The sequence below is a fragment of the Nematolebias whitei genome, chromosome 12 (genome assembly GCF_014905685.2).
Source record: "Nematolebias whitei isolate Nwh7 chromosome 12, NemWhi1, whole genome shotgun sequence".
In the NCBI taxonomy this organism is placed as follows: domain Eukaryota; kingdom Metazoa; phylum Chordata; class Actinopteri; order Cyprinodontiformes; family Rivulidae; genus Nematolebias; species Nematolebias whitei.
The window spans coordinates 27,195,061-27,205,759 of NC_056509.1; the positions used below are offsets into that span (position 1 = coordinate 27,195,061).

At 37.9% G+C, this 10,699-nt stretch overlaps 1 protein-coding gene across 3 annotated transcripts in view; it reads left to right on the forward strand.

Moving 5' to 3' along the window:
• ppp2r5cb (protein phosphatase 2, regulatory subunit B', gamma b) overlaps positions 1 to 10,699 on the forward strand; it is a 31,646-nt gene that overhangs the window by 16,639 nt on the left and 4,308 nt on the right. For all 3 annotated transcript variants that reach the window (XM_037685779.1, XM_037685780.1, XM_037685781.1), the window contains 12 exons: positions 3,024 to 3,223; positions 5,729 to 5,839; positions 5,956 to 6,048; positions 6,151 to 6,281; positions 6,380 to 6,439; positions 6,522 to 6,630; positions 6,730 to 6,783; positions 8,260 to 8,430; positions 8,519 to 8,646; positions 8,749 to 8,850; positions 9,037 to 9,109; positions 9,766 to 9,882. In XM_037685779.1, the coding sequence (XP_037541707.1) occupies positions 3,024 to 3,223; positions 5,729 to 5,839; positions 5,956 to 6,048; positions 6,151 to 6,281; positions 6,380 to 6,439; positions 6,522 to 6,630; positions 6,730 to 6,783; positions 8,260 to 8,430; positions 8,519 to 8,646; positions 8,749 to 8,850; positions 9,037 to 9,109; positions 9,766 to 9,882 (1,349 nt within the window). The remainder of the gene's footprint in view (positions 1 to 3,023; positions 3,224 to 5,728; positions 5,840 to 5,955; positions 6,049 to 6,150; positions 6,282 to 6,379; positions 6,440 to 6,521; positions 6,631 to 6,729; positions 6,784 to 8,259; positions 8,431 to 8,518; positions 8,647 to 8,748; positions 8,851 to 9,036; positions 9,110 to 9,765; positions 9,883 to 10,699) is intronic.

The window sequence follows — 10,699 nt, forward strand, 5'->3', positions numbered from 1 at the left end:
CAAAGTTAACACAAGGTTAACACAAAGTTAACACAAGGTTAACACAAGGTTAACAGTACAATGAAATGCTCAGGATGCGAAGAACCGATTTGACTTGCTAAAAACAAAGAGCAAACAAACAAATACTAAAAGCATGCAATAAGGGTACAAAAATAAAGTACCAAAAAGTGAAAAAGTAATTATAATATTTACAAGGTCCTAAAGAGAGATAGTAATCAACAACATGGTATAATTTTAACAGTGCAAGCAGGATGAATTTGTATGAATAAGTCATTCAAGGTATATAAGCTAAAATGCACAGTATATATGTATTACACACACAACTAGCATATACTACACAGGTTGTGTGACAGATTATTGCACAGATTGAGACATTGAGACTGAATTATGATGGCAAGGTAGATACATAGATACTGTATCATACATGATACAGCCACATATTGCAGCAGTAAATAAACAATAAACATATTCAATTCAATTCAAAAATACTTTATTAATCCCAGAGGGAAATTATTTATATTAGCTGTCACAAGCAGATGATCTATGCAGGTGATCTGTATGGTCTAATCTGTTAACACAGAACCAAAAAAGCACAATGGAAATCATGCTGCTCCTCACACATGGACGCAACATGTTTCACAGGAGGAGCAGGCTGGAACAAGAGATTTACAACTACTGGTACTCTGAAACAAAGTACCAGTGGAGGTCCATGTTTGTGGCTTCAGGATCAAGTTCTCATCATAGAGACTGCTGTACTGTAATTTCTGGACTGTAAGCCACTACTATTTTCACATGCGTTGACCACAGCGGCTTATATAATGCTGTGGCTAATTTACAGATTAAAAAAAAAAATTACGGGCTAACGAGGTTCATGCCGCCAAAACATTTAGCCTCGTCACACCCGGGCGCTCACAAAGCTGCCTCTTCCTCGTGACTCAGTGATGCTACCTGTATAAATAAAGGTTAAAAATAATAGTAATCTCCTCCTCTCCTCCCCTCTCCCTTGTGCCCCCCTCCGGGAGCACAGCGGGGTGCTAATACTGGTAGCATACACAAATATGTACAATAAATGTTTTTTACTGCACGTATTTGTGTATGTTCCCAGTACATATTTAATTAAAAGTTAAAAGAAAAAGCATAAATATCTCCTGTTACAACTTGGACACCTGCTGATTATGGACAAGTGCGCCTTATCTATGTACAACCCCCCCCCCCCCCCCCCGCCCCTTTAAATTTAGTGGCCGTAGCTTATATTCAGGTGTGCTCAATAGTCCTGAAATGACAGTAATCTGTCTCAAGTGATTTGACTGGACATTCACACCTTGTTGGTTATTGCGTACCCCAAAACATGTTTTTGTGATCGGATGTTATTTCCTCACTTCATATACAGATGCATAAGGCCACGTGACACTGGGTTGCCAGATGTGATAAAACAAGTCTGCTGAGGCTCCTACGTTAAAAATGGCAATACATTCAGATCTGAGCTACTGGTATATAAATTAAATTGACTTTAATACAGTTCAGAACCATTTTACTTACAATTTTGTTGTTATCTTTTGTTATATAATAAATACATATTTCTCTGTAAGAATAAAAACAGAAGATTTTAACGCATAAAACCCTGTGGTTCACTGACAGTTGTGGTTTATTTTATTATATTTCTTTTTCACTTATACGTAGCTCCACTGTGACCATGATAACTGCGCTGTAGTTCTTCAGGTGAATGTTGTGCCCCATTACACTGCTCACACTGCTGTTCTGTGATTGACACCACATTATATAGCTCAGTGACCAGATCAAACTAAAAGAAAAACTTACCATGAAGCATCTTGGTATTCCTCTCTGAATAATAAAGTCCTGACAGGCATTTAATTTGAGAAATATACTGAACAACAAAACACATCAAAAGCTGAATTTTCACAACATCCCAAAGGACGGTAGTTTAATGATTTAAATTTAGTTTTAACCTCAAAACGTCCACCCTGCTAAGAGCTAACCTGCTTCATTCAAATGCAGACTGATAGACAAGCACTTTCTTCAACAACAACTATGAACAGCCTCTTGATTTTAAAGCTTTTCTTGGCGTTCTCCGTCATATATGTGCAAATTTATCATATCCATCTGTTAGAAATGTCATTGAAAAACTTGTGAAAACAGACTGGAATCTGTTTAAAATGTTCAACAAAAAAGATTATGGGCTTCTGAAACTTGTCTTAAACCATTGAAAGGATCTGAAAGTTGATTGAAAACCTTTTGATACATTAAACATTAAAGTGTTCATTTTTGGAATGCAGTACAATTGGCTTTAGTAGCGCTGCACTGCCTTGAGCAACTGTTTTTAGTGCGTCATTTCAACTAATTGTTGATTTATTTGAGCCACATTTAGTTAATTATTAAGGTGTTTGGCTGCAAAATGTTTTTATTTATTCATTTATCCCTCTCAGTTATGAACCGTGCAGGTGTGGCTTCATATTCCCTGGGGCTGATTCAGAGCCTCTGAATCAATGATGTCGTGGCGACTGGTTTTGAAATGCTACATGTGTGATTTATCATTCACATTAACATTTTGTTGATAATTAGCAGGGCAGCATACAAGTCATTACCTCCACAACTGTAGCGGGAGATTAAACAAACAAAAAAAAGCTTTAATAAAAAATGTATTCTGCAAGAAATTTACTTACAACTTTTGAATTCCATGAATTTATTATTAAATAAACCAAACACATGTATATTTTCAGATCATCATTTGATTATTTGTGTTGCTGTTCCATGGCTTGAATATACTGTAGCAGATCAAGGTTGAAGCTTGACAGTCCGTTTTGAAATTTGAATTCCTGTTTAATCAAGGCATGGTTTCTTTAAAGCATTGTAGTTATACTGAATGTTAATACTGTTTAAATGTTACGGTCCCTATTGTGCAGTGACTTTGTTCCTGTTCTTTCCAGAATAGAGTCAGTTCTTCATAAGAAGTTGCAGACTTGTTCATCCCCCCCCCCCCCCTTTTGTTCGTTTCCATTTCCTAGACGTCCTCCCCGCAGAGCAGGAGAAGCTGTTCATCCAGAAGCTGCGTCAGTGCTGTGTCCTCTTCGATTTCGTCTCCGACCCACTGAGTGACCTAAAATGGAAGGAGGTGAAACGAGCTGCACTGAGCGAGATGGTGGAGTACATCACCCACAACAGGAACGTCATCACCGAGCCCATCTACCCAGAAGTGGTTCAAATGGTTGGTGTTCAAACAGTGGAAACTAATGACTTGGAAATGTCCTCTGACCAAAAATGAAATTATGAAAAAAAGTGTTTTTTGGTGACGATTTCTCTCATTTCCTCTGATACATACATAGTGCGATGATAGAAGTACTTGTAAAGCCGAGGTGCTGTACTCCGTTAACCATCGTGAGTTTCAGGTTCTGTGAAAACTAAAAGCTCTGTGTCACAGCAATGTTGACCCCGTTTCGATCACAACAAGGTATTTTTTTTTTTGTCTCTATATTTTTGTTTAAAGCAGTTTGTTGCGTTTTTCTTTTCTCATTTAAACCAGGATTGAGCTTTTATTTTATACCAAGCTCAACTTTGCTACTAGATCAGGAAAAATCCCATTTTTATAGGTGCGAGTCCCATATTTAGTTGTTTTATTATTTTTTTTTTTTTCATTTCTGAATTTCAATAGCACAAAGTTTTATTTAGTCAAACTTTAAGTACTTTTGCCATCATGTTATCACAAGTTTTGTTTTCTCCTTTGACTAAGGGTCCTTAGCTCTCTAAACTTGTTTGGCTCTAAATTTGTCCTTATTTATTTTGCAAGTTTGCCTCATGCGTCACATTTTTCTCTAAGCTGATTTGCTCACAGACTTTAAAAAAAATAATAATTTAAAACAAAGCCAGCTATTTTAGCTTTTAGAGTTCTAGGTTGAACGGTTGGAGCCTTAAGTTTCAGCAGGCAGCAGAAGTTTTGGGAGAACAACTTCTGTACTCCACTATGTACTGTATGTGACTGATTTAATGAGGTGTAAACTAACATAAGTGTGAATAAAAAGTGTATTATTGCATCTCTTTAAATACGGCAAAGCAGCCATACTTGATTTAGAAGTCGAGGCTGGAAGCAATCCTTGGACATTCCAGTTTAAATTGACTACTTAATGGGATAATCCATTTGAGTTTTCTGACTTAGAACGTGAAATTTCTCTGTTCTGAATACAAATTAAAAGCCCCATAAACGATGACTCAAGACATCAGTTTACAAGAAACAGTCAGAGGCCCATGTATTTATATTTGTAGTTTAAGTAAATTAGCGTGGGCATCACTGGCCTCAGTTTGAACTTTCACAAAAACTCAAATATTTAAAACTTTTAAATGACCCAGGCTCAAATGATTTTTCTTCCACGTTGTCGCTCGTTTAGACAGCTAGTGTGTCAACACAAAGGCACAAAACCTTCAGAATTGTCTTTTGTAGACATCAGTCTGTTCATTTATTTGCACTCGTGTCAGTATAGCTATCATAATACTCCCGCAGTGTTACCCATAAGTGTTTGTAGAGGTTGTGATCTGGATGTGTTCCTGTTGCCAGGTTTGTTTGTCCAAGCCAAATGAACAAGTCTTTGATGTTAATCAAAGCTCTGGCTCTGTGCCACATTATAAACTGCACATGATCAAGGTGCAAATATCCCTCCTTGTTCAAGCTCCATTTGATCAGTGCGGCTGATAATGCAACCAAGCTGCCAAATCAGCATGGAAATGTGCTCTCATTCCTGGCAGCACCATCTTTTCCTGACCCCCTTAAAGACAAGGGCTCTTTGAAGTCCTTTAATGGGTTTTATCATCAAAGTGTTGAGACTGACACTTCATGGCAATAGAGTTTATTCTTATGTTAACACTGTACGCACGGTTTTCTCCCGTGGATCCTTGTTCGTTCAGTGTTTGGGACCTGGTGTCCTGTGCAACAGTCGGTCCTAGCTGATGTTAAGATAAAACGACAATCAGAATGGTACACCGGGTGTTCGGGTGCAGACAGGAGAGCCTCAGAGGGTTATCAGTGCTGCACATTGACATTGCAAACACCTTCTACCATAATAAATCCTAAAAAATGTCATCTTGATCATTCCTCATTTGAACTTCTGCCCTCAAAAACAGTATAGACCACTAAAAACATGCACTACGAGACTCCTGAACTGCTTATTTCCAAAAGCCATCTAGCTTCTAAATAGCTTCCCAGAGTGAATATAAACCTTGATTATCTATATTCAGTACAATATTCATCAAACTGCAACCAAGCACACTTGCACGTTACAAATAGTCTGCTACCAAATGTCATGTCTAACCTTCCTAACATGGACGTTAACTCTTCTGCACCTGTATACATCAACACAACCTACTCTTTATTTTCCTTGATGTTTGTTGACAATGTTGGGTTAATGTACTGTTCTTTTTTTTAACAATAGTGTATTTAAATGCGCAGTGGTTTATTATTTTTTAACCTTTTTTATTATAACAGTTCTGCGATGGGCATCGACAATTTGATTGTATTTCTATGCAGCAGCATAGAAAGTATCTTATTTTATTAATAGTTGCTCCAGTTGTTAACGATGCAGTTCAATGCAGGGGAAGGGCGTTGTAGGTCAATGTGCATGTAACGAGTCAGGTGTAGACCCAGTTGATAACAGACATGAACACATTGTTTCTGATTGATCAGATGTCCCATTGTAGACTAAAATACTTGTTCTCGGTTCCCCAGTTTTCTGTGAACATGTTTAGGACCTTGCCACCATCGTCCAACCCCACCGGAGCAGAGTTTGACCCAGAAGAAGACGAGCCAACGCTAGAGGCGGCGTGGCCACATCTACAGGTACACAACAACAGAATGTTACCAACAACAGTCAGACACGGCTTTTTATCCATTACACGTTGGTTACAGTAAACCAGTTCAGCTGATAAAGTGGTTTAACTGTTGTTGTTCCACAGCTCGTGTATGAATTTTTTCTACGATTCTTAGAGTCACCTGACTTTCAACCTAACGTTGCCAAAAAGTACATTGACCAGAAGTTTGTAATGCAGGTGAGACCTCAGGAATGCATTTGTGCACATTGACATAAATGTTCGACTGTAAAGATTTTTATCATTCAAGTGCCTCAAAAAACATTTTTTCCTGTTTTGTAGCTCCTAGATCTGTTTGATAGTGAAGACCCCAGAGAAAGAGATTTTTTAAAGACCACTCTGCATCGCATCTATGGCAAGTTCCTGGGCCTGCGAGCGTACATTAGGAAACAAATTAATAACATATTTTATACGTGAGTACATATTTAAACCAACACTGTGAGCACGTCTTGTTCCAAAATAATTCGCGTTTCATTTGTTGCTTTTAAATCTTTTTCTTTTTTTTTTGCAGGTTCATTTATGAGACGGAGCATCACAATGGAATAGCTGAACTACTGGAAATACTTGGCAGGTAAGATATTCTTTACACAGTAGCTGAGGTTTATGTGTTTGCTTCATCAACTCGTTGAACATGCCCATCTTTATTCTTTCAGCATAATCAACGGATTTGCATTACCACTAAAAGAAGAGCACAAAATTTTCCTCCTGAAAGTCCTGCTGCCTTTACACAAAGTGAAGTCTCTCAGTGTGTATCACCCACAGGTGAGTCCTTTTGTTCTGCTGCAACCTGCTCCTTCCTGTATTAAACATTTCATAATGTGTGTGACAGAAGCAGAAAGAAACGATGTGTTTCTTTTCTAGCTGGCCTATTGTGTGGTTCAGTTTCTAGAGAAGGATAGCACTCTCACAGAACCGGTAAGATTTTTAACTCATTGTTTCTACCATTTGTTTGCACGATTGAATTACTCCTAAACATCCTGTTTGCTCAAGATATTATGCCTTGCTGTTTGTGAATTAGTTTGATAAAAGTTGGGAGATGACAGCAAGACAAAAACAAGATGCAGGATATTTTTAGCTTGTTAACAGCCGAATAAAATAAATATCAGTTTAGTTATTTTGAATGTAAGGAATTATGTCAATTTAAGAGGAAATAAATTCACTGTTGTGCTTTTCTGAGTGTGTAGCTGTTTTTCTTATTGTATTCATTGAGATAGATTACTACCAGTTCTTTAATTAGTTCATATCTTAGATCTTAACTACTGTTTTTCTTTACAATTTATACTAGGGCTGCACCGATAAATCGACTCGGATTTCCTTGATTTTGGGAGATCGGCCTATACTTTCATGAGAAACCGATTTTTATCAATTTCTTTTTTTTGTAGTTTTAACAACAATTGTCTAAACATCATTTATATTTCAGAGCACTACCTCATGGCCAGTTAAAACAAGCTTGTATTGTTTCTATGATATTGTTCAAGGGTATGTTTTTCAATAAAATAAGATTTGAAAATTGAAGGTGCGTTGTGACCTTATAACAACAGTCGCTTATAAAACTAAATCAGAATCGGAGGGTCAGGCTCTTCAGAAATCTGTGCTCGATGATCGGCCAGAAAACTGCAATCTGTGCACCCCAATTTATACTTTTGTTGGATGTAACTGGGACCCTGTGTACACTATTTCGTTCCACCACATGTACCACATGTGGTGCGAATGACAAATAAAGAAACTTTGACTTAATGCAGCGGTTCTCAAACTTTCTGGGTTCAGGGACCCCTCACAGGGGAGAACAAGTTTCAAGGACCCCCTCATAACTCGTGTTTATTAAATAATTTTCTTTAATTTGTCTTTTTAATACAATGGAAAGATTTGTGTAACATAAATACTTAAGACGTGTTAATACAATGTTTATACTTTTAAACATGGGGTATTTTTCCATTCAAGACGGACTTAATGAACAAACTTTTTAATTTCAGCTTCCAAAAATTACAGTTTTGAGAAAATGAACAGCATCAAAAACCACTTTAAAACGTTACCTGTTCACATATTGAACATAAATGTGTTGTGGCTTCTTCAAATTATTACATAATCATAACAGCAGTAGTCAGACCAAGTACCAGGGCTTCATTTGAAAACAGACTGCCGGAACGCAAATAGAGGTGGGACGAAGTTGGGGGCTTTGCGGGGGGTCTGGGGGTCCTCGTCAGAAAATTTTGAATAAATTAGATGCCATTTCTTGCATTATGGTGTATCTTAACAGATTGTTAAACATCTGTTTGTAAAAAAAAAAAAAAATTAATAAAAAAATAATAATAATTTGCAGACCCCCAGTGGTCCGGGGACCCCAGTTTGAGAACACTACTGAGGCCTGCTTGTTTGTTTGTTTGTGTACAGACAGTTATGGCTTTATTAAAGTATTGGCCAAAGACCCACAGTCCAAAGGAAGTGATGTTCCTCAACGAGCTGGAGGAGATTCTGGACGTCATTGAGCCTTCAGAGTTTGTCAAAGTGATGGAGCCTCTTTTCCGACAGCTTGCCAAGTGTGTGTCGAGCCCACACTTTCAGGTCTGAATCCAGTGTAGTTAACTCGACGTGTGTTTTAGCTAGTTTTGTGTAGCTTTTAATCTGTGTATATATTTGAACTGTTTGTTAGGTAGCGGAGCGGGCTCTGTACTACTGGAACAACGAGTACATCATGAGCCTGATTAGTGACAATGCAGCAAAGATTCTGCCCATCATGTTCCCATCCCTTTACCGCAACTCCAAGACCCACTGGAACAAGTGAGTCTGTGTTGGGTCTTCCCCATGCGCGTCTCTGCGAGTGCCACAGCAGCCTAAATTTAGAAAAACAAATAAGCCACAGGAATCTGTGTGTGTCCACAGGACCATCCACGGTTTGATCTATAATGCCCTGAAGCTCTTCATGGAGATGAATCAAAAGCTGTTTGATGACTGCACCCAACAGTTCAAAGCAGAGAAAAGCAAGTAAGTCATCAGGTCTTTATGTCCTGCACTGCCCCGTTCGTTTTGTCCCTCCAACAGTGTTGCATACATCACAAAGAACATCACAATCAGATATGGAAAAAAAAAAAGAGAAGATAAGCTGAAACTCTGAGTCACCGCTGGAAATGTTTTGGGTGTGCTGAGGCTCTGTTTTGTTTTGGTGTTAAGAGAGAAAAGCAAATGGAAGGAGAGAGAAGACGCTTGGCTGAAGATTGAGAATTTAGCAAAGTCGAACCCACAGGTGAGCATGAAACTATAACCCAGCTAGTAATTCTGGTAGTTGTAGAGACTTCTCACAGGTAGAAACAGACTCCCAGGTAAATGGAGCTCCATAGTTTCTCTAGTTGGTGGTCACAGGTGTTTGAAGTGATCTTAAAGGGAGGAAACGGGGATAAATTGTTTCGTTTTCACAGTCTTTCCCATATGTGAAAGAAGATGAAAGAACAATGATCAGAGTTTGTAAAGTGACTTTGTAACCTGAATATTTATTTAAGTTTTACCCTTTTTTAAATGGATAAAAACCTTTAACAACTAGTCCAGGGCTATTTAACAAAACAGTTTCTGAAAGTCGGCAGCTCAGGGGCTGAGACATCCAGCAATTAAAGTTATTATGTAAATCAAGTATTACAATGATCTGTTACCATTTAAATTTATTTATTTTGTTGCATTGATTCATACATGCAGTAAACAGAACCCAAGCTCAGAACACAATTATGTATTTAATTATTTTTTAATGAAGTCATTGGTGGGCCGGATTGAAGTCACCTACGGGCCGCAAATGGCCTGTGGGCCACCATTTGAATAGCCCTGAAGCAGGCCATAAAGAATTAAACTAGACCAGTGCAGATTCAGGTTATATTATGGTTCCTCCTAACCTGCTCTTCTCTGTCGGTGCAGTTTCTGGTGAACATTGACCCTCCAGAATCAGGCGGTCCGATGGACATGGAGACGGATGGACCGCTCCTAGACGACGTCAACTTGTTGAAAAAAACGGTAGAGGAGCAAGCCTTACAGGTCAGTGTGCAGTGCAGCAGTAAAGATGCTCAGATGGACGTAAACGTTACATCTGAACGGATTTAGAATATGTGTCTTCAAAAGCTTTGCTCTCATCAGCATCCAGTCATTAATGACAGGGTTCCTGTGGAGTCTAGGAAAGCCTGGAGTCAGTTCTGATATTTACCAGGTCTAGATAAGTTAGGAAAAACAAAAGTGTTTTAAAAAAATGTATTTCCAATGTTCTCTTGTTTTTTTTTTTCCCAGAAGATAAAAAAAAAAAAAGAAACAAAATTTATCTTAACCAAACAAGAGAATTTATCCACATTTATTGTAAATAAAAGACAGATGACATATCTCATAAAACTGTTAATATTTTGTCTGGAGAGGTGGGGAAGTAAATACAAAAAAAATAAATATATATATATTTATATATACACATCACTACTTCACGGTTTGTTTTTTGCAGACTCGCTCTATCTCTGTTTGTCAAAATAAGATTGGACATGACACACAATTGGCTGTTTGATGGATGAGCCGCTAGATTGGTATGGAATTTTTATTTAAAATGAATTATTTTAAATTATTTAGCTCCTGCTACACCTGTGTGCAGCCCACACTGCAGGAGAAACTTCCTCCTGCAGCTCCTCCTTCCTCCTCTGTCGATCTCCATTATGCAGTGGAGAAGTGGGCGTGGCCGAGAGCAGAGTTCATGACATTCTGTGCTCTTTTAGAGCATGTAGAGTTTATAAACATTGTTTAGAATATCACAAGAGTATGGGAAGGGTTTTAAACACATAGATATATCTCTATCTATATATATATATATATATATATA